Source organism: Anser brachyrhynchus (assembly GCF_964034855.1).
Source record: "Anser brachyrhynchus genome assembly, chromosome: 2".
NCBI lineage: Eukaryota > Metazoa > Chordata > Aves > Anseriformes > Anatidae > Anser > Anser brachyrhynchus.
In genome coordinates, this window is record NC_137695.1 from 5,876,089 (window position 1) to 5,898,991 (window position 22,903).

Below are 22,903 nucleotides of genomic sequence, written 5' to 3' on the forward strand. Positions count from 1 at the left end.
CGGCTGTGCGGGGCCGCCGTGAGCAGCAGCAGCAGCTGCCTGGGAGAGGTAGCGAGCCGACAGCTCCTTCACGGAGAGCGAAGAGGACCTCCCTCGTCCTTGCTGGAGTATGCGCCTAGTGCTGTCTGATACGTCTAAAAATGACCGCGTCCTCTCATCTGAAACAGAGACCGGAGGGTGTGGTGAGTTATGTTTCCACAGGGATGATGACATGGTGTGAGCAGGACATGTCTCCTACATGAGCACCCATTCCTCCTGGACCCTCAGGTGATTGCTCCTCTCCCCAAATTTAACATTGTGCCCTTTTGTTTTAGGGAGAAAACGTGGGCATTTGCACTGTCCCCATGGCTGGAATGGATGGTGAGACCTGAGAGCAACCCACTGATGCCACCGTCCTGCTGGTGGGGCTGCCTTCCCATGGTATATATCCTACACCCACCTCCGCATCCCTAGACGAGGCTATCACCAAAACAAAACAAGTGTGTGGATGTGAAGGAGCTATGCGTGTTGAACTTAAGTCAATTCCTACTGTTTTTGCTCTGTGACCACTTCCCCCTGCTGTCAGCATGCCTCACAAGCAGTTATACCCATTTATCTTCATCTCTCCCTTTCAGGAAACCAAGAGATGATGAGACTACAAGACTGGCCCACAGACACAGCTTGGGGTCTGCAGCAGAGCCAGAGGAATGAGCCCTTCTCTTAGCTTAGAGATGTGATGATCTGAGCTGCACCAGCCCCTGTGAGGCCTACTGGGGCCCAGCATGGCATTCCTGAGATATTTGGCATTCCTCCTGCCTTTGTTCAGATGCCTCCCATGGAGGTGTCTCCAGCTGGGGATGTTCCTGTCTAGTTCATGAAGAAACAGCTATTTTGGGAGGAGATGAGCTATCAGCCAGACCAGAGAGGTGTGCAGAGGGATCACTGGCTAGAGCAGGCATGAGTGGCCGGCCCGTACCCAGCCCATGCTCCCTCACTCCCACCCATTGCACTCCCTCCCATGATCTCCATCCCCTAAATAGCCTGGGCTTCCACTCCCCCGATGATGGGAGCTGCATCGTGTCATAATGAATGGCCCAAATACAGATGGGTTCACTTTTCCAACAACAGGACAACACCAAATCCCCACTGAAAAACTTCTTTTTGCATCACTCTGCTAGGTGTGAGCAGGATGGCCAGCTCTGCCTCCTATATCCCACCACAGATGTGCAGAAAGCCCTGCACTTGTGTGCTGCTTCTTAGCCCTCTGGGTTAGCCAGGGCTGTCGTTTCTCTGTTACCACTGCAAAAACACGAGAAGGTTCTCTCTTTTTGCAGGCTTGCACTGCTGCATTCGGATTTAGTGCGGTATTTGCAATGCTTTCTGTTTGAACAATGGGCTCGCTCTCCACAAATCCAGCTTTTGCACAGCCAGGAAAGGGCTGATATACTTTTTAATATGTGCACATTGAAAACACTGCCACAGTTCCAGTGTTCTTTGCCCTCAAATCTCAGTCCCCAAATCATGAGATTTTGTAAATAAAGTTAATGAGTCTTTTCTTTGTTTCCTGGGTTTTGAGGTCAGATTTTCCAGCTTTTCTCTGAAATACCAAAGGAGATTTGCTTTGCTTTTATTTTGAAGTGACAACAGTTAACATTACGTGCTAACAGGATTCCAGGAGCCGGTGCTTCAAATGAAATACCAGTTCACATGAGACAGACATGTTAGTCCACAGCACCAAGCAGGCATTGAGATAAGAGCAGAGGGACCCCACTGGGATGGTCAGACATTGGCGGGTGTTTCTTTCATCCTTGGTTCCAGCTGCTTCTGCAGGTGCCCAGGCATTCTGATGCAAAACCAAGGCTGGATCCATGCAGAAGCAGCTGGAAGCAATGCAGACGTAGCTGCCTGGTTCTGCCAGAGATAAGCAGGACATGAGGGGAGGAAACAGAAGAGATTTCCTTAATGCCTCCTTTTTTTCTTCTTTTTTTTTTCTCCTTTTTTTTTCTTTTTCCTACGTCACCATATAAATATGGGGCTTCTTCCCCTGATTTTTGCTGTCTGCAGGTTAAACACCAAAACAAAATTAATTATCCGTCCATAGCCAGTGGAGATAGAGGCACAGATCTGGTACATCTTCAGATAGGCTGAGAAGCTGCAAGATATCAGTTTTTTCCACCTCTGCTCAAGACTTTGACTAGATGACTGGCTTTTCAAGATGATTAATGCCCTGGGAATGGGGAGGAGAGGGTTGAGGCATTGCTGGGACACCCAATTTTAAAGGAGCTGGTGCTGATACATGCTAACACAAACCCCTCTATCTGCTGCAGAGGGCTTCTCCCTTCGCTGGGAGGTTTGAGGCACACCTTTTCCTCTGTGAAAAGGGAAAGTGAAGTAATAGCCAGAGCAGGTACCTGGGATTTCATGGTCGTTCCTTAACGTGGCCATGCCCTGTGAGAATAGCACTGAAGCGTGTGCTGAATTAGCTGCAGCAACCTTTGAAGAGGTCTTTGATAAATCTTGCCAGGGAATCTCTTTTTTTCTCCTACTACTGCTGAATTGCCTACTGGAAAGGCAAGTGGGGTCCAATCCATCTGGAAACCAGAAGCTTTCTTCCTTGCAAGGTAATGAGGTTTGGCAAAACCTCCCAGTAAGAGCAAAAGTGAGAGCTGGGGAAGAGACAACCTTACTAGCTTTAGAGCAGAAAGAAAACCAAGCACAGTTGCTTTCTGGCTGGGAAAATGAACACAAGCCCTCGGTAAGGGCATGACCACAGTGAAAAAGCTCCTGAAAACTCCCTGTAGGAGGCGGGAGCTCTTCACATCGAGGCAGAGAGCCTGCTTTGGCTGACACCAGCACTGCAACGCTTAACCACTTGAGTGCTGAGAGCTTAGCAAAAGCATCTCCACGTCCCAGAGCTGGGCTGGTAATGTTTAATGGTCCCCTGCACCCCAGGCTATGGGTGTTTCTGCTGTCCTGAAATTATCTATACTGGCCCGTGGTGGGGAGATGCTGCACAAAGAACAGCCACCAGCAGGTGATGCAGCTGGATGAAGCTTTCCAGCAGTGGAAAACAGCCCAGCCTCAGAGCTGCCTCTTCCCTCATCCTTTAGCTCGGATGGCTGAAAGGCCACAGGGTTTCTGCTTTAATGACGGATATAATTAGCTGCTGCCTGCCTTAGACAGGGGCTGCTCGCAGCAGCTGGGCAGGCGGCGGGTGCTGCACTGCTCCATGAGGCTCTGCCCGACGAAACAGGCTGTTGCCACCGTTTGAATTGCTAATTATAGATAAGAGCGGAAGAACGGCACTTCATTCTGCTAACGAGAGAGCCTGGCTGTCACGTGCATGTGGCTAATGGCACCCAAGCGACACCCGGAGCATCTCAAGGGCTTCCCAGCTGAGGATGCTAAAGCAAAGCCAAAGGGTGCTGTGCAGACAGGGTGTGTTATTTATTGTCTGACTTGTGTGGGAGACTGAGAGCATGGAGACCCAGTCTGAGATCTGTGCTGGGCTCTTTTTTTCTGCCTTGCTGGACAAAGGGGCTCTGCTGGCACCCGTGGGCATCCATCACAGAGCTGAAGGACTTGTCCCATCTGATGCTGGTTGACTACTCCTGTCTGTGGCCCCAGAGATTTAAACCCCAGTATTTTGACCATTAAAGCATCCCCAGGAGCTAAAAGGGGAGAAAAGAGCACCTGAGAACTCCCACCCACAGTGCTGCTTTCTAAGCAAAGGACATGGGAAATGCTCCTCCCTGCCATGCTTCTTTGCCAAACCCTTCTTTGTGCCAGTGCCTGGCACCAGACAAATTGCACACTGCATGTACCATGGGAAGGATGTCCCTCAGGAGCAACTCCTGGGGTCCCTTCAGCTCTTCCTTTGCCCCGTGCTCAGGTCCAGAGGCAGCCCCTCTGCCCCATTAGCTGTGCCCTGGGTGAACAGGGAGAGATGGAGTTGTTTTTGGCAGACCCCTTTTAGGAAAAGAGCTCCTCTCAACTAAATGTGAGGAGGAAGAGTACGCCCCTCCTGGCATCAGGCTTGGGCCCAGATGTGGTGTTCAGAGATAATCAACCCTAAGCTGTAGGGTTCAGAGATAGTAAGCCCTGCAATGGGCGAAAATCAGTCCTCATCTCCACCTCTACTCACCGACCTTTCTAGACATGGGGGGAGGAAGGGGAAGGGAAAGAGAATGAGGGAAAAGACTCTTAACTACTCATCTAAAAATTCAGTCACTTCATCTTCAGCAATTGCCCACAAATCTCTGCTCTGTCTCCTGCAGAAGGTAATATTGCAGGGCTCTTTCTTTCAAAGCGTCTGTGTGCTGCAATTAAGAGCCAATTCCCAGCAAACGGAAAACAAATCCCTAGCAAAGCGCTTTCTTCCTCCTTCCCCTGAGAAAACCCCATCACTCCAGTAACACGGCAGCTCTGTTATCTCTGCTTTCTATTTAAACCACTTTATCCTATAGAGAAACCACGCTACCCACCTGTTGGTGTCCACCACGGCCGCAGCCGGCACTCCTTCGTAGCCTGGCTCCAACCTCCAACCCCAGTGAGCTACTGAGTGCCTGAGTCACCTATTAAAAAAGGAAGCTGCAAGCTCAGCACCGATCTCCCAGGCTGCCCGGCCAACCACATGTCATCGGCTTCGCTCCCAAAGTCAGCCGTCCTGAGCAAACACAGCTGCTAAGCAAAGCCCTTTGTGCAGCCGGGTGCACCCCTTGCGGGCCCGCTCCTGACTCCCATGGGGTTGTGTAACGGGAGGCAAACTCAGCTCCAGTTGCACGGGGTTTGCACGAGCCAGGGGGAGAAGGAAAGCCTAGTGCAAGTTGTGCCAGGGTCCTGGCTCTCCCTTTGCTCGCCCAAGGGAGTGGTGCTCCAGAAAGCATCCCCTCCCAGCCAGCAAAAGCAGCACCCTCTGACAGCCACTCAGGGAAAGACACATGTTGCAACTCTTCAGACAAACTTTTGAGTTAATTTTCAGTCCCCATTGCTCCTCTGCAGACTAATTCTGTGTTAATCATGTCCTGTAGACCTGGCACGTCCTATGCCACGGTGTGCAGACATGTTATGGTCTCGTGCCACTGCTTGGGCACCACGAGATATTGTGCAGTCCGTGGCACAGGACCCAAAACCCTACACCCAAAGGCTGGTGGCAGCAAAAGGACCCATGTCCCAGAGTTGCTTAGCACTGGGAAATCAGGGCAGGAATACAGCAGTTTCTTTACACTGAAGGGGGACTCTGTTTTCCAGGAGGATGGAGGTGAATCAGCATGGAAATGCTCCTGGTTTCCTGGCTGTGTGGTATTCTAGGCTGGCTGCTTTCTTAGAATTTGGGACAATTTTAGCAATTCCTTGCTGCCTGATATATGTGTTACGCCCAGTTGGATGGTCATTACCAGCAGGGTCCCCTGACTGAGGTGGCATGCTGGACATGTGTCCCATTCCCACCTGCTTGTTCCCAACACACGTGTTGGTGAAACCTCGAAACTCCATGTCCCCTGCTAGAGCTGGACCCCATTTCTGAGCACCTCTATCCCCAGATATTAGAGCTGCACGTGCTGAATCACACCCACCCCATCCTCTTCCCACCCTTGCTTCCCAGAGGATCATTCCCAGGACAAAAAGAGCTCTTAAATCCCGGCGCCGCTCCGCGGCTGAGCTGGGGGAATTTGCGCGGCTGGGTGAGCACCCATAAAAGCTGTCTGGGAAGCCGGTGCTGCCGCTTAATCCAGGAGCCTGGCAGCCCATTGGCGGTGCTCGGTCAGTGGGGAAAGGCTTAAATCTCTGCCTCCAGCCCAAGCTCTGGTGGCCCTTGTCCTGGGGATGCTGTGCTGGAGGAGATGCACACCGAGGGGAGCAGGGCAGGCGGCCTCCCTGCCCTGATTTCAGGCTGCCAAGGGTGAGTGGTCCTGGGTGCTGTGGCAAAGGGTGCATGGGGAAGGGCAGTGCTGGGAGGAGGAGGGGTTTTCTTGCTCTTTCTCACCGTCCTCATGACCTGCTGTTAAGGCTTTAGCACATATTAAAATGCCATGCGTGGCTTTTTCCAAAGGAAAGGGGAAAAATCACGGTACAAGGCTGTGCTGGGAAGCATCTATGGGATTTTTGGCAGCCTCTATTAAAAAGCGAGGGCCAGCAATGCTCGGAAGCATCCTGCTTATCCTCATGGGTGCTCCCTGGCTCCTGGCTCACACTTTGCTCTGTTTGCAAACCGCAGAGTTTTCTCTCATTTTCAGTTCTACAAAGGACAGTGAGGATTTCAAATTCAAGCTTTTTTGTTTGTTTTGTTTTGTTTTGTTTTGTTTTGCCATGAATTGGCCAATTGTGTGAGACAGCAGTAAACATGTTTTTGTTTTTTGTTTTTAAAGTCACCTGGTTTTTGATTGTTCTGGTCCAGGTCACTTTTTTTTTTTTTTTTTTTTCCAAACCGCATGGGCTTGCAATTTACCTTTAGAAGTGAGATTTTAATTTCAGAAGAACACCACTGATTATAGTTAGATAACTAACAAAAATCATATGAATTCATAACACTTTTTTTCCCCCTTGATTCCAAACTTTCATGAGCAGACCGTGTCCTTTCAAATAAGTTCGTACAGTGTCTAGTACAATAGATCCCTGATTTGGAAGTGGGGGGCATCTCTGATGTAGATAATAAATGTAATGACTAACACACATCAGAAAGTATAAGCCATTCTCTTTGGAAAGGGATTAAGAGAGAATTTGCATTGTCTGCAAGCCATATGTTGCAATCCTGTGAGCAGCTCTGGCACACAGAGCTAATATATGAAATTTGGGATGGGAAGTAGGCTGGAAAAAAAGTGCCAAAATCAGAAGAAGGTGCTAAGCATAAGTGAAACAAAATAACGTAACTAAACAGCAAATGTGTTGAAGAGGAAAATAACATTTAAAATACTATTTCATATTTATGGAATTGTTTACTAAATGATAGCTGAACAATTCACATTTTGTATGTGTATATAGATGAGTTTGAAAATCTAGGGGGTGGGAAGGGGTGAAGGAAAATAAAGCTACTGAAGAGTGTCTTGTTTCTAGCACCTCCAAACTGATGGTCCCTGAACTTCAGTCGCTTCTGCAAATGTTTGTGGCTCCTTGGTGCCAGCTGGACTTCCCTTTGCAGGAGGAATATCACAACCCCCAGGTAATTTAAACAGCTCCCAGGAAAATTTATCTTCAGGCGGAGCTGGGTGTCTGCCTGAGGCAGCTCGGGGCTATTTCTGACCATTGCAAAAATCCAGGAATGCGCAGGACTCTATTCCTGGCACCAAAAAAACGCCAAGAAGCTTCACCCAGAGACAGCTGCGGGTGGCATTGCTGCTTGGGGACGTGGCCTTCCCCATTGTGCCAGCTGCTGGGGGCTTGTCATTCCTTACAGAGGGCTTTAACCTTCCCCAGGTCAGCTCCCCTGCTTTTTTGGGGTATGAAGTGCCTGGAGAAGGCAGAGGAGCCCCGATGATCAGCTGCCTCCTTCTGCATGTTGCCCTGCTGTTTGTAAGGGGTTGGTAAAAGCTGAGTGAGGGTTTAATAAATTGCTGTGTGTCACTGGGTATCCAGCATGTACTGCACATCCTGCTCACCCTGGTACTGTGCTCGTATCCTCCAGTGGCTCTTCATCTGTTATTTATACAGGGGGTTCACTGAAATGTTGGTAACCACCATTTTGCCATATAGCATAGCTGCTTCTCTTCCCCTCTTTCTCCATTTCACCCACTGTGCTGGCACCGGGACAATTTTCAGCCCTAACCCCTCTGCCAAGCTGCGTGTCCCCCCTGCCTGCTCACGCTGCTCCCATGGACCAGCATCTCCTCCCCTGCAGACTGCCGTGCAGGAAGGCGATGCGAGATAGCAACTTCCTCCCCTCAAACCCCCCCTAGGGAAAGCAACACAGAGCTACCCACCGAAATAACCCATGCCTGGGGAGAGGGCTTCTTGGCATGCCGCAAATACCAGGCCTTTTAAGGGAAGCCCTCTCCAACCACCACGAAGAAGTGATACCTTGGGAATGTCTGCTGAAAGCATCACCGGCCCCTCTGCAGCCGGGATCGGGGCTGCAGCATGCATCTTTAAGCATTTTTTTGGCCATGCCACGGAGTTTATATGGGGGCATTACAGGGATGCCATGCAGCACGAGGAGCTGCTGAGCCCCTGCCTCTGCTTTCTATTCTTATCGTGGAGTTTCCAGGCTGCTGTCAGCTCCTCATCACTGACAGCCAAGAAATCTGAATACTGTTTTGGAAGAAACAGCCAGAGCCAAAAAAAAAAATTGAGCAGTATCCTTTAAAGAGAAACCCCCAACCCACTTGTAGCTATTGAGTTTCCTCAGCATTTCCATTTGTTTCTGAATGAGGCAAGCTGCCAGTGAGAAGAGGGGGGAGGAGAGAAATGGTTGGCTTTAAAAGAGTAAAATACCACGCTTTACAGTACTAAATGCAAAGTTTCCTGCCACTATGTTCCGATCAAAACCTGGGGTTTTTGCTGATGTTAAAGAAGGATTTCCATACTCCTTGGCAATAGAGTTGGGAAATCCCAGCCTGATCTACCCTAGAAAAGAGGCTTCTGTATCCTACAAAATACTGCATCCAATCAAGGAAATTCCTACAAATTTCCACCCAAGCTGGATCCCTTAATTGCCAGAAGTGGGATTATCTACCCCTTTGCCTGGACAAGAACATGAGTTTTCGTATTTTGGCTGTTCTCATTAAGTGACATATACTTGAAGGACCAACTTTACCTCTCTTTCCCCAAATCCCTTTTTTCCTAGTAAAAAAAAATGGATCTACTTCAGATATTTTCCAGCAAAAACTTGGGTGAAAACTGAAGAGCTGGAGGGAAGTGGAGGAAGTTAAAGAATTTCTGTACTCGCAGCAATCAACAGGACGTGTGTCCCACAAGGAAGCACAACCATCATTGAATGCATGAGAACAGCACTACATTTAGCTCAGGTTGTTGGGATCAGGCCCTTCACACTGTGACTGAGCACCAAGACGTGGACCTGGAGTCCTCTCTCTCTCTCCTTTTGGCCATGAAACAGAACTTTGATAGCTAAATAGCTTCAGCAAGTGTGAGACACGGGTAGACACACAAGCTCTGTACTATGGAGCTGTGCAGGGTTTTGGAGTTACCCTCCATGCGTGAGCACAACTACGAGCGGTATGTCCATCTTAATGCTCTTAACCCAGCAGATTCCCTCCTGAAGCCCTTTATTTGGCTCAGGGTCACAAACACATTCCTCAGCTCTCCCTGGAGCCCAGGATAGAAGAGTAAGGGGAAGAAATTCCCTCCTTAACTAATCCTACTCATCCCAGGGATGTAAGCTGAAGTGAATCTCATTGCCCTCTGAAGTCCACATTTTGCTGCCTACTGTGTTGCAACCAGTCTTGAACATGGTTCAACATGGTTGTAACATCAACAGTTTATCCCACCTTGCCCCATAGTGCCTACTCTGCTTGTCTAAATCCTGTATGTATTTTCTCTCCTGTTGCTGGTCATGGGGGCCACAATCCCAGTACCTCACAGCATTTTTTGGGGAAGAGAGTAGACCCTGAGAGTAGAGAGAAGTGAGCCTGTAGACACAAAAATTTAAGCTTCAAATCTAGGAACTTCAATGTTTTGGGAGGAGGGAAAAGCACGCATGTATAATGCTCTGCTTCCACTTTGAACATGCCCAAGCAGCCAAGACAATGCAGAACCAGACCAAAGCCACCATCCGTGGTGCCGATGGGAATTTAGCAGGTTCTAGGCCAACAAAATCCACAGCTTTCTATGAGCTGCCACTACCCCTTCCATAGCAAAAGGTCCTAAGCGTCCTCGTTTCCCCTGCATTTTCACATTAACCAGAGCTTTGTATTCATGCAACACCTCACCCCTCTCAAATCTACCCCAAAATTACTTACAGAGAGGCCTCGATAGTCCCAATAGCTGTGTCACAATGTCCCAGTGGAAAATCTCTGTGAAACTCAAGGCTGGGCAGCACTTAGAGTATCCTAGTGGAGCCCAGCTCCACTCCCCACACCTCGGTCCTGTTCACTGCCTCCCAGTGGCCTCTGGCAGCTGACTTTATCACCGAGCACTGGGCTATGTTGAGAGGATGAACCACTTGGTCTATTTTTAGGGAAGGGTGAAGCTGCTCGTCCACCCGGCTGAGTCAATCATGAGTTTTAGCAATCCTACATGGAGGTGGGGAAAGTCTGGGGGCCTGGCTTATTTTCAGAACATGTTCATTCAAAATATACCCAGTGTAATCCAGTACAGGACAGGGGGGATGCTTCCAAGCAGTGGTGCTACAGGGAAGAGGCATTTCCCTGACTCACTGTCATGTCCTCAGGCTGTGATCTGCACCGCCTGGCTCACTCCGCTTCAGGTCGCAGCCAGAGCTTTAAGGGAAAAGCTGGGAAGGTGAAAGGTATGAGTTACATTTTCTGGTTCTTCATTTCTTCTTCTGCTCAAATATTTTAGGACTGAGAAGGAAAAAAATTATTTTAGGAAAGGGAAAGTGTGGGCAAGTGTGTATACAAAGAAGGATGATCTATCCTCCCTCCTCTAGTCCATTCCTCCATGGATGGTGCAGCACTGCCAGGAGGTGCTCTGGGCACCTTTTGGGGAAGAAATGATGTTAACAAAGCCCTAAGTCCATGGAGGGCTCTCAACACCCTCAAGGCTTAGTTTGGCAATGGGTGGTGTTTTTAGCACACTAATGGTGTGCACAGTGGTGTGCCAGAGCTTGAGACCCTGGCCTGGACATGGTGATTTACAAGTGCAGACACAGCTGATGGCACAGGGTTTTGATGATCTGCCTTTACTGGGCTGAGTTAGTGATACAGCTGAGGAACCTGGTAATGTTCGAACTGGGCCCAGCTGCTCTCTCTTCGATTTGCTTTTCTGACACCTTTAGGGAGCATATGCTTGAATAAATTTTGAGCACCACAATATAAGAAGGACATAAAACTAATAAAGGGTGTCCAAAGAAGGGCTATGAAGATGGTGAAGGGTCTGGAGGCCAAGATGTGTGAGGAGTGGCTGAGGTCCCTGCTTTGCTCAGCCCAGAGCAGAGCAGGCCCAGGGGAGGCCTCATGGCGGCCTGCAGCTCCCTCACGAGGGGAGCGGAGGGGCAGGCGCTGAGCTCTGCTCTCTGGGGACAGCGACAGGACCCGAGGGAACGGCATGGAGCTGGGACAGGGGAGGGTCAGGCTGGGTGTTAGGAAAGGTTCTGCACCCAGAGGTGGTCGGGCACTGGGACAGGCTCCCTAGGGCAGTGGTCACGGCACTGAGCTGCAGGAGTTCAAGGAGCGTTTGGGCAACACTCTCAGACACAGGGTCTGGTTTTGTGGTGGTCCTGGGTGGAGCCAGGAGTTGGACACGATGATCCTTGTGGGTCCTTCCCAACTCGATATATTCAATGTTTATAAGAATCTGTGATTCTAAATCACGGCGTGGGGGTGAAAGGAGATGTAAGCTTGCTATGCCAGTACCAGAAGGGTAAGTATGGAAGCCAGCATCACCTGAGCTATCAGAGGTGCTTGGGCTCACAAAACACTGGGTGAAGGCCACAGAGACCCACACTCAGTCCCACCCTGCTCTCCCCCTCCCAGGCCATGCCCATGCCCCCCCATACCCAATGCCAGACTCCATGGGACTGCAGTGACGGGGGAGAGAGTTGCATGGATGTGAGCTGTACTGGGCCAGGCGCTGTAGGGGCAAAAATCATGTTTTATTTGCCTGCACAGAAGCAGGCTTAGCTTTCCTGACCCCCCCAGTGCAAAAACAGAAACAAGGAGTGGGGATGCTTCTCTAAGTTCTTTCTGCCTCTCTGTGGTGTGCATTTGCAGCACATAGCACGGTGATGCCCCCATTTCTCTGGTCACAGAAAGATCTCAGCAGCATTGTGCTGAGTTGGTGGAGCATATCCCTGGTCCCAAAGGCTCTTTTCTCCAAAATGTCAAGCAACTTTCCAGTAGCAATTTTCCTATGTGAGATTTTTTTGGGGATTCCCTACCTCTGAACACCTTCACAGGTGTTTTACAGATATGTTTGGAGGGGCCCTTGCCCCTCGCATTCCCCTATGGGTCTGCAAATATCAGTCCACAGAGAGGATGTTATACACCATCCAGGCTGTGGGTCAACATGCCACGAGGAGGTTTCCCCACCAACAGCACATCACATCATCATGTCTTGTCACAGCACGGCACATCACATCCAGCTCCAGATGACCAGCTTACACTGAGGATCCTGAATGGACCCTGCTCCTCCCTACCATAGCCCAGGTCCTTAAACATCCTGCAAGACTACAAGTTACCAGCTCCCTGCTGTCTCTGTTAATGTTGGTGTCTAGGAAGACCACCATGCCTCTCTCTAAAATAGTGTCCATTTTCTACGTCGCTTCCTTTAATAAATGAGGATCATAGCAAAGAGAAAAATTAGTATGAAATTTAACCATCTAGGGGAGGAGAGAGCAGGAGGGGGGCAAAAAAAAATACAGCCACCCTTGTTAATGCTGCATGCTGAGGGGGGGATCATACAGCATATGAGCAAGGTGGTGCTGAGCAGATGAGGAGGTGCAGACTGAAGTGACCGATACCGAGTGTACTCTGTGATGCAGGGCAGGAAAACAGGAGAGATCATCTGGGGATGGCTGGGGCTGTCACACACAGCAGGTAGCATGAACTGGTGGCAGGGGTGTCAGCTAGCACAGCATCAGGCAGGGGGCAGAATGCACGGTGGAGCAGGGTTTAGTTATTTTGTGCGGGTGGAGGGGTGTAAAGGCAGGAGGAAAGGGCAGATTGGGGCAGAGCAAGACCAGGTATAAATAGTGACAGCTCATGTCTGATGAGATGGTGCCGGCGCTCCTGTCCTCTGTAACCACCCAGGAACATCTGCACCTTCCCATCACAGCCCCAAAACATGCCTGTGATCTCAGCACCCCCAGCCAGCTGCCACAGGGGCTGGGAGAGGGGAGCGGGGAAGGAAAGGACCCACTTCTACCCCTTCCTCCTGGGAACTGGGGGTCCAGATGCATCCCACACTTGAACACCCCAAGTTTCCTCCCTGGCTGAATTGGAGAGGCACAAAGCTCTTAAAGCTGGACAGATTGGCCACTTGTGGGAGCCCTGTCATTCAATTCCCTTTTGTCATGCTCATACAAAGCAGCTGGTGAAAGGGAAATGAGCTTTTAAGGATTATTTTGGCTGCAGGAGGCTGTACCACTGCACATGCCAGAGTTGCCTTGAACTCAGAGCCACCTGTAACACAAGCAGAGCCTTTTATCTTAAATCAGCATTTTTCCCCCATATTTTCAGGTCTTTCTAGTTCTAGCAGTGACCTCCCAAGCCTGTCTGCTGCCTGGTTTGCTGTGAACAGAGGGCGCTGGCTGCAGACCCCAGATTATGGAGGGACCAAAGATAAGAGCCCACCAAGGACACAGTGTCTGGCAGCCACTGTGCAGCAGTGTCCCTGCGGAGACCAGATTTGGGACCAAAGGGGGATGGATGTTTGTCACTAGATGGCAGCGCACTCTCTTGCAGGATAAGGTGTGGGTGCTGTGGTGGGCAGGGGACACTGCTGTCCCTTGCAAGCAAGCCTTGCAGCCAAAACCAGATCGTAGGATCGGGCAGCCCACTGCCTCTGTGCTCCCCTTTGCCTCCCCTCCTTGCTGGGCTTTGAAAATTCCCTGTGAGTACAGACTGAAATGACTGCAGAATAGAAAGGGGAAGGGAATTAAAGGCATTTTTGGAGGCAATCTCGATGCTCTGTAATTTGCAGTCACGTCAGACTCCTGTTTCATCTTTGTATGACACTGAGATAACATCCTCGCGTGCCCTTCAGCTGAAAGCCCTGAATAACGGAGCTATATCAATACATACATGCACAAGCATAAGTATGCATGTGAGCTGGGGGAGCGGCATGCCTACACACGAGCCCCTCTCTTCTCTTTCTTGGCTGCGATTTTCCTCTCTCTGGTTGCCAATATTCATCTGCAAGTTGTAAATTTTTAAAGCTAGACCACTCGAGAGACTATACCTGCAGCAAATTAGCTGGTGCCTTCTACTTTTTAATATTAAAGAACTCAAGCTTTCAACCATTTCCCTTTGGGAGAATGGCTCCTTGATTTACAGTCTTCCATCTTAGGAAGTATTTTGTTAGATCGTGTAAGTCTTTCACAGCTCAGTTTAATCTCATTACTGCTAACTATAGCCTTTTGGACCCCATTAATCAGTGACTTGGTGATGTCCTCAGTGACAGCTTCCTCCAGATAATTTTATGCCATTAGTGTGGCTGGGGATGAAGCCCAGCTGGTTTATGTGCTTGGGAATGGGCTCCCCTAATGGGTGTAGCCAGCTTTGCCCTTTGAGCAATGCTCAGGACCCCCTTAGCATCTCAGAGGTGACAAAGCATAGTCTCGAAGGAGTTACAGGTGCTTTGATTTTATGTGTAATTATTCAGCTCTGAACTGTTTCATGGCCATGAGCTTGCTGATAAGCCAATGCCAGTCAGCAGAGCTTTCCTGAACATTACCAAGCTGCTGTCCACCATTTCATGGTGGCCCAAACCTGCGCTCTGTATATCCTTAGAGCACTGTGTGGCTTCAAGCCATTGAACACGTTGCCTTCCCCATACCAGGTCACTGCATTGGCCAGGTGTCCGCTCCTCAGCCCTAAAAAAAAGAGCTGTGGGGCAGTCCCTGGGTGATGGTGAGCAGGCTCCTGCAGAAAACCTGCTGGGGCATGTGCAACACTGATGTGACCTTCTGTGGAAACAACCAAGCACAGCACATGTATAGTCATGGACAAGTCTTGTCCCAGAAGAGGTATGGGACAGCTGGTTCCTGGACTTCTTTAGGAATCGTTACACCTCCTGTCTCTGAGCTAGAGTCCCATCTCTGAGCCAATCCAGTGCCTGCATCAGCGGTAGCTATCATATTCCCAGCTCTCTTCCTGGCTGCAATTACCTCTCCAGAAGGATCCCACCCCAAGCAAACCCTAGCCCTACCACAGAAGCAGTGCCCAAGACGACACGAAGTCTTTGCTATTGCAAGGCTCTGAGCCAAGGGCTGGAGAGTGGTGTAAGTCTCTAAGATAGACCGTGAGTCACCATCCACCAACCAGAAGAAAAGATGTTCCTCATGCTGTAAAAGGCACACTGCAACTAATAAATACTGTGATCGCATTTAGCAAGATAGCATGGTGACTTCACATGCTTTGATATTAAAAAAAAATCCCAGCAACGCTGTGGAAACTTCAGCTCCTTCTTTTGTCTGTGCGCTCATGTAAGAGACTTGTTTTCCCATGCAGTTGAGTAATTAAATACAGTGTCTCAAATCCTGGAAGCGTGTCGTCTTTTTTTTTTTTTTTTTTTTTCTCTCATGTGGAAGAGAAGAAAGAAAAGGAAAGGAAAGAGAACAAACCCTAGGCAGCTGGGATATGGGGTCCGCGGGCTCCTGCTTCGGGCCCAAAGCAGACAGGATGGTCCCCTGGTCTCAAATCCAGTCGTTATGGGATTGCAAGAGAGATGCTCTTTTTAGTCCCAAACCTCCAAAATCTTCCTGACAAGTTTTGATAAAATCCAACCCTTTCCCACACAAAGCTTCAGCTTGGATCTCTCCCTGTTCACAGATGCCTCCTGCCTTGAAACATCCCTGACCTGCTGTAGTCCCGATGATATCATAGCATTAGGGATCACTTACATAGCCTGTCCTCAGCCAAAGATGACTCTGATACACCACTGCTGCCAAGTCCAAAAAGGAGCCCAGCCAAGACTCCTTAGGTACAAAGAAACCTCTCCCTCTTCCTTTCCTCAAGGCTGAGGTGCAGGCAGATATGACTCACCCCAATCTAAACACGGACGTAATTCTGCCGTGGTGTCTAGTCCCAGCTATTTTTAAATGCTGGGATAACAGCACAGGGAGTCAGGATGGCTCCGTGGACTCATCGCTGGCCCAGCTCCCAGCTGCATTGGGGTGTGCCAGCTCTGTGCAACGGGCCCGTTCGGGGCTGGAAGGGGTACAGCTGCTTTTGTGGGGCTGTCTGCTCTCCGCATCGTGCTCCCTGTCCTTGTCTGCACCCCTGCATGGCCAATTCCTGCCTGGCAGCACCTCCATGAACCAGAGCCAGAACTGCCTTGTGTCTGCTGCAGGGTTAGGTGGGAAATACAACTTTGCTCATGGATCAAGTTGCCCCTTCCAGGTTGTGACTATGGAGTTGGCAGTAGAGTAGCAATGATGACAGGTAAGCAAAAATAAATCCAACTCACAGCTTCTGCCCGTGGCTGAGTCACTGGCTGCATCCGGCACTGAGGAGATGATCACCTGTCTGTCACGGGAGATCTTCCCTTCCTGTGTGGGGGTGACAGGGGTAAACAGGTAAATTCCCTTAAATAGAGGAGAGAAGCTGCATAAGGCCCCAGTGAAGGGAAAGCAACTCCATCCTTTCCAGAGGGAAGGGTGGCCATAATATTGCATCCTTGTATTGTGTGGGGTAGGACTTCTTTCCTGTAGACCTCATCCAGCCTTGGCCTTGGTTTGTTGTCTCCAGGAACAGTCCTCCTCATTTTTTTGGGAAAGGCCTCCCTCTGTTTCCGGAGCCGAGTAGTGTTTTCTCTACCCATGCTCATTGAAGCCACCGTTGCTGCTCTTTGGGTCAGGTTTATCCATCTATTTCCTTTACCTGCCCTTACAATGACTGCAGTATCTCAAACTCAGTAAGGGCTGGTGTTGCCCTTGGCTGTATACCCAGTGAAAGGACCAATCCTTTCTGTGGAGCTGTAATCATTGGGGTGATATCATATGGTGGTGAGATAGACCTGACTGTTTCAAACAGGATCTGAACCAGAATTAACAGTCCAGATTATAACGGTTTCATGGGCCTCTCTTGCTTGCTTAATGCAGGTCTCTCTCCCATCTAGGTTGTCCATTTTTAACTCTTCCCCTCCAGGGAAGGGATCATGGCAAGAAATAATTTGTTGAATGTGTGACTGGTGTCCCCGATAGCATTAAATCACCCAAAGCTAGCGTTGCAGAACCTGTCTCAAGGGAGACCCAGCATGTGTTTGGGGATCTTGTGGTGAGTCTTCCAGACCTTAATAATACAGAAAGTGACCTCCGTACCATAGAGAGGTGATGTGCTGAAGGATTTTCTGTGGTGGATCTGCTGCTCACCCCCGCCACATCTAAGAGCAAGCTCTATCCTGATGGTAGCTCTGATATCATCACAACATGGTTCCCCTGTAAACCCGATCCTCCGTCCCTAGGCATGGTTGGCCTTCCACAGTGCAATCCCCATGCCCAGGGGAATGCTGTCAGTGGATGAGGAACCACCACCATGAAGCCCAACCACTCTTAAGGATGACTCTGGACAACCAACGAAAATAAATTGCAGAGGAGCTTTCAAAGAAGAGCAGAGCACCTACTAACCTTTGCAGCAGACTTCTTCCATGTGATGGTGGCAGGGCTCCATTGCATCCTCTGCATGCCCTGCAGAGAGGAAGGGAAGGATGGCTCTCTATGGGGTTTGGTCTCCCTGCTCAGGGGTTGGATTGTTGTCAGGATCCTGGTATCAGCTTCTCTCTTCTTCAAAATCCCATTGTGAGATGGTGTCTTGAGTGGAGCAAAAGGTAAAATGTTACTCTGCGGATTGGCTTTATGAGTGTCAAAGGTGGTCGGGAGTCCTTGGAGATTCCGCGTTGTGGCACTGATCTTATGGATGGGAAGATCCTCCTTGGACTTGCTCCAGGACACATCACCGCAATGGCTTCTAGATAAACCATGATTTTTCCCCATTGGATTACCATTAGTCTGTGATAGATATCTTCTCTCCATGAGCTAAAAAACCCAAACATACAACAAAATAGGCTCATATCTAACTTCAGCAACAAAACAACTGAAATTTTAATTTCCTACTCTTTCAATCCTAATTAATTTCCTAATCTTTCATCATATTTATTGACCTTTTAACTTTCTGGGATGAAAGAATCCGTCACTTTCTTCTGTATATTCCACTGGTTCCTCAGCCAGGAAGTCTCCCTCTCTATCTCTATCTCATAGGAAACCTCGAGTTTCATTTTAAGAAAGACCCTGTCCTGGAAATAAAATATTTGGATGTTGCCTTTTTTTTTTTTTAATGAAGTGCAGTTCAGCTTTCTCTGGTCAGTGGGAACCAACGATGTCTTCAGCAGGGAAACTGGATGAAGCTGAGTATGTAATTTTATCATTGTTATTCCAAGTTGCCTTATCACGAAGCAGGACCCCAGCAAATACAGGGCCAAGAGCTGAACCTTATGCAAATGAGTTTGTAATCGAAATATGATATGGGGAACACCGCCTTGTGAGGGGTGCACCTTTGCCATAGCATGAGACAGTAGTCACAGCTAAAAGCTAGGGGGGAATTCAGTTAATATGACAAAATGTTGACATCTAAATGAAGCTGTGAGCTAAATCTACTTGTGAACTTGCTGTCTGAGTCTTATTACAGTCAAAAGAGCCAAGAAAATGATTTCTTCACACGGATATGATGATATCTGTGTGTCTTAATTGCTTTGTGTGCCTTTGTCTCAGAATACTTCTCTCACTTTCTAACCAGTATTACATTTTCTGCCAGGTCCTACACCTCTTGATGGTTTTCCAGTAGGCTATACCAATACTGTTTATTCACTCCAGAGCAACCTGAATATTATATGGGAAGCTTTCATCCCATCCTGGAGCATCTTATATGTTTCAGTCTATCTGTACATACTAAGAGGGAATCAGATCTGACCTGCTGTCCTCAGAACAGCACCAGATATTGGGAAAATCTTTGTCTCTAATTGCTAAGAACCAGACCATTTTGTTGTGAGGGCATTCTCTGTCCCACCTTGTCTGAGTCTTTGGCTCTCACCTTGGGATGTTCTTTCTTCGACATTCTGCTTTCACAGTCCAGGATGCTCTGGTACCTGTAGGGAAGGCAGGAGAAGGCACCTGAATCCCTTTTAGCCTGGTTGTGTTTTTCCATTTTATTGACAGGCTTCCCCTGCCCTCAGGAAAATATCAAACCAGACTTCAAAGGTAAGTTTAAAGGGTGAGAGATGTGAAAAATCCTGTAAAGAGGTCAGGCTTTAGGACCAACAGGTTAGTTCAGTGCAGTGCCAGTAGATCTGGTGTAAGCCCTCTCCTCCCATGATCCATGCAGATGTGTCCTGAGCACCCGGTCTCCCCGCTGGAGGTGGATTTGCTGGGGGATGATACAGATTAAAAGTGGTGTGTTATTGCACTTTGCTAATAATAAGTGGCTTGCTGAAGTCGAGCTTTCCAGAAAATCAAATTCTTTTTTATTTATTTAGCTTTAACCTAACTTAAAAGGGTTTATCAAGCCACTAGCTGCCCTAACATAACACCAGTGGTGAATGAGACCTCTGCAGAAGAAACCACCTTCCTTCTCGTCCCCACTGTGGAGAGTGCACTATCAGCTTTCTCCAAGACCCTGCCAGATAGCTGACTTTTTACACTGAAGATTGACCAGCTTTGGTATATTTGGAACTAAACTGTCTCAAGGGGAAGTTCAAGAGACTGTCTTGACAGCTGCTCTGTCACTCATGTTGAGGGAGATGCCCTGAGGGGTACCATTGCTAATCTTATTTGTCTCACTCTTGGCAGAGTTGTGATCTGATCTCAGTTATGGGTTGTAACCAAAAGAGAAATTATCCCTTAAAGGTCTGGGGTTGAAACACGACTCTCCTTGGAGCATTTTCATTAGAAACACTCAAGAGAAAACAGGAGGGGATGAGATGCCCATACCCCTCTTGTCTCCTAACCAGCTCATCCCTCCAGCCTTTGCTGGTTTCCCTCATGGCACCTATACAGACTATGCAGATTAAATGGCTTAATTATCCACCTGGGAATGTTCCAGTCATTGGGGTACAGGGAAAATTCCTCCATGTTATTGTCTTTGGGCAAGTTTATTGTGTGGATCTGGGGTTAGATCAGAACTTGGCTTCCTAGACTAAATAATGCATCAATAATGTAAAATAGATAAGAGCACTTGTGGCAGAAAACTACTTGCCTCTAGCTTGAGATGTAAAATACTGGGATGCTGTACCTGGGAAAGACTTTATCTGAGTGACAACTATTTGTTATGGCCATGGAGGAAGGAGACTCCACCCTGGAGAGCTCCAGAGGTCTACGGTCATCTGCAACTGTAGAATAGCCACCCACCTGGCAACCAGTTCGGAGACAGACACAGATTTTCTCAGAGGAACTGCTCCGGGCTCTGGGATGCTTCTTGGAGAATGGCACAGAAAAGGAAGGGACTGAGCTGGCCGCAGCTTCTCAGCTTTTTCCATGTCCTCTGTCTGCAGGTGTTGGAAGAAGAGGGTAAAGTTTATGGTGCTGGATGTGAAGATCCACGGAAAGCCAACCCCCCGTGCATCCTTCTCCACTCATGGGATCAGGAAAGCAGTAGAAGGCCATGGAACAAACTCCATCTTCACTGACACATCAGCAAACCTCAGCACATAAATTCACTTTCAAAAAAATAAAATAGGGTTAAGAAGATGCATTTTAAGTCAAATTACTCCTAATGCAGGGAATGGGTCTTTTCCACCTCTGCCCATCAATTTTCTTACTCTCCTTGGTCACCCAGTCCAGCTTTGTGACAGAGAAGGGGAAAGAACCAGAAAAAGGTTCAGCTTTAAATCATTTAAAGTAATTTGATGGAAATTATGTGTATGCATCGTAAATGGATATATATATATTTAATGTCTCCAGTGTTGTGTAGACATGAATCAGCTCTGAATTAAGCAGTAACTGGAGGATTAAGCACCTCTTGCCCTCTTCTGCCAAAAATGTTCTTGTATTCCAGGCTTCAGAAAGGCACAGCAGAAGTCTCAGGCAGTGGATTTGTGATGACTGATCTGACAGTTGGAAGTACATTAGGTCATCTGGGGCTCATTTTCTGAATTTAGATAGAGCTCAAGGGACCTACAAGTTATACGTAATTGCTCTTTAATTACTGACACAGACATCCAAACTATGGGATTATGAGATACTTGTACTGAGATTTTGAAAATACTTGTTTTAAAAGCTGTGTTGCTTGTATAATATGTTTCATAAATGATTTCTATTGCACTTGCATATATGGTCACTTTTGTTCTGGGGGGTTGGGGTGACATTCAGCAGCTTATGAATCACTGCCTCCCCTCTTTAACATATCTGAAATCAAGACCAGAGAGAGGGAGGCATATTTCTCTGTATTTGCTTTAGAAAATCCATTTTTTTTTTCCCTCCTTTTATTTATTTATTTTTTCCCCAGGTCATTTCACACAATGTTAGAGAAGAGACAGCTTTATTAGATCACAGACACCCACCTCCCACAGTCCAGGGATCATTCCCCATTCTTGCGGTTCTGTCTAATGTTAAACAACTCCACGTGAAGAGCCCCTGGGGGATTTACTTCGTGGCAGAATAAACCCATTAGAAGGGAAGTGTTCCCTGATTTTTCATTTATGCCCCCCTTTTCTTTAATACAGTAGGCACAGTAAATGGAAGTACTCTTCTCAGCCCACCCTGAACTGTTCCCACAACCAGCACAGCACCCCCCAGTCACCAAGGGTTTACTGATATTAATTCATTCCATCTCCTCTGATCTGGGAGGGTTTTTTTGTGTAAAATCACTTACATGCTAGAGTGCTTTCCTCCACCTGAGATCTGCCATTTGATAGTCTCCTTGGGGCTCTTCAGTACCACGCTTCTGACTCCTTCTTCATCCCCTCCTTTACAAGACAGGAGGCAAAGTCCCTCAGCAAAGCTGCAATTAAATATTAAAAGCTGATGTGTGATTGGAGCTGGTGTGAATTGGAGAGCTGGCACTGAAGAGCAGAGGAGATGAAGCCTCCTCCTTGCTCCTGTCTGCCTGTTGCCAATTATTAAGGTCTCATCCTTCCCTATAAAACCACCAAGTAAATTCAGAGCCCAGCTGGGGCATGAATAGCCATCTAGACCCACAGCTAGGTTCTGATTTGGGTGTAAATCTGCTGGAATCCTTGTCTAAGGTGGAGCATAAATGAGCTCCTCAGCATGGGGATTTTTAAATGGATGTTTCTGGCAAAGGCCATACATTCATCCTCCAAACCAGGGAGGTTTTTCAGTGCATCTTGTGGTCCCAAATGCCTGTGACTTTGCTGGGGAAGTTTTCCCTGAGCCGTAAGAGAGGGCATCTCTCCAGACTGTTAACAGCTCTAGGGCATGCACTGCTCCTCCTGGCAAAAATGAGGTGGTCAGGACTTCAGGGAGAGAGGGTCCGGATGCAATGAATTGAAATATTTCACTATTAGGGGCAGGGAAGGGCAGTACTGTTTGTGGGATCCAATTTACGCACCATCTAAGTCTGATCAAAGTCAGAGTTTAGCAAAGGTAACCCCTCAAAAAGCATCGTGCCCACTAACAGGACTGCTCTGGCACCTGACAATACATGGTTTTCCATGAAGTTCTTTCTGGGCGTTTATCCTGCGCATGCTGGAAGGTTGACCAAGCAACAAAGGCAGTGCGTGAATAAGAGCAGATAATAGTGTGTTGGTTTATAATGAACGAGAGGGGCTGCATTTAACATCAAAAGCTGGAAAATCATTTACCCAGAAAAGCCTAAGCTAAGCAAGAAACCTTTGATACCAGGGTTGAGTTAGGGCAACACAGACAGCTAGATATACGGACCGACCACCTCTGTCATTAATTTATGAATAATAACTTGTACTTTTCTGAGTGCTCTGATTCAAATCTTACTGGAACAAGTAGAAAACTCTTTATTGAGCTCTTATTCCAGCACTTAAAATCAACTGAGAAACATTAACACTTTTATTCTCTACCTTGCAGGTATGGTGAGTCTGATCTCATGCGGTAGGTGCTTATGATCTCAGATGCATTTGTTGCAGCAGCACCTAAGGACCAGCCTAGAGC

At 48.2% G+C, this 22,903-nt stretch overlaps 1 protein-coding gene and 1 long non-coding RNA gene across 2 annotated transcripts in view; one reads left to right on the forward strand and one right to left on the reverse strand.

Annotated features, from left to right (window-relative positions):
• The window catches only part of LOC308190840 (uncharacterized protein), a 45,364-nt gene extending 22,917 nt beyond the window's left edge, over positions 1 to 22,447 (reverse strand). Inside the window, exons 1-7 of the mRNA XM_080582611.1 lie at positions 22,329 to 22,447; positions 21,630 to 21,758; positions 20,168 to 20,304; positions 18,855 to 18,909; positions 17,396 to 17,803; positions 16,237 to 16,318; positions 1 to 158 (exon numbers count right to left, since the gene is read on the reverse strand). Of these exons, the coding sequence (XP_080438737.1) occupies positions 1 to 158; positions 16,237 to 16,318; positions 17,396 to 17,803; positions 18,855 to 18,909; positions 20,168 to 20,295 (831 nt within the window). The 5' untranslated portion in view covers positions 20,296 to 20,304; positions 21,630 to 21,758; positions 22,329 to 22,447. The remainder of the gene's footprint in view (positions 159 to 16,236; positions 16,319 to 17,395; positions 17,804 to 18,854; positions 18,910 to 20,167; positions 20,305 to 21,629; positions 21,759 to 22,328) is intronic.
• On the forward strand, positions 4,788 to 21,328 carry LOC308190844. The gene is made up of 3 exons (XR_013947523.1): positions 4,788 to 5,878; positions 7,030 to 7,135; positions 20,311 to 21,328. It is a non-coding gene; the product is annotated as an uncharacterized lncRNA (long non-coding RNA).
• Positions 22,448 to 22,903: the final 456 nt, after the last annotated feature.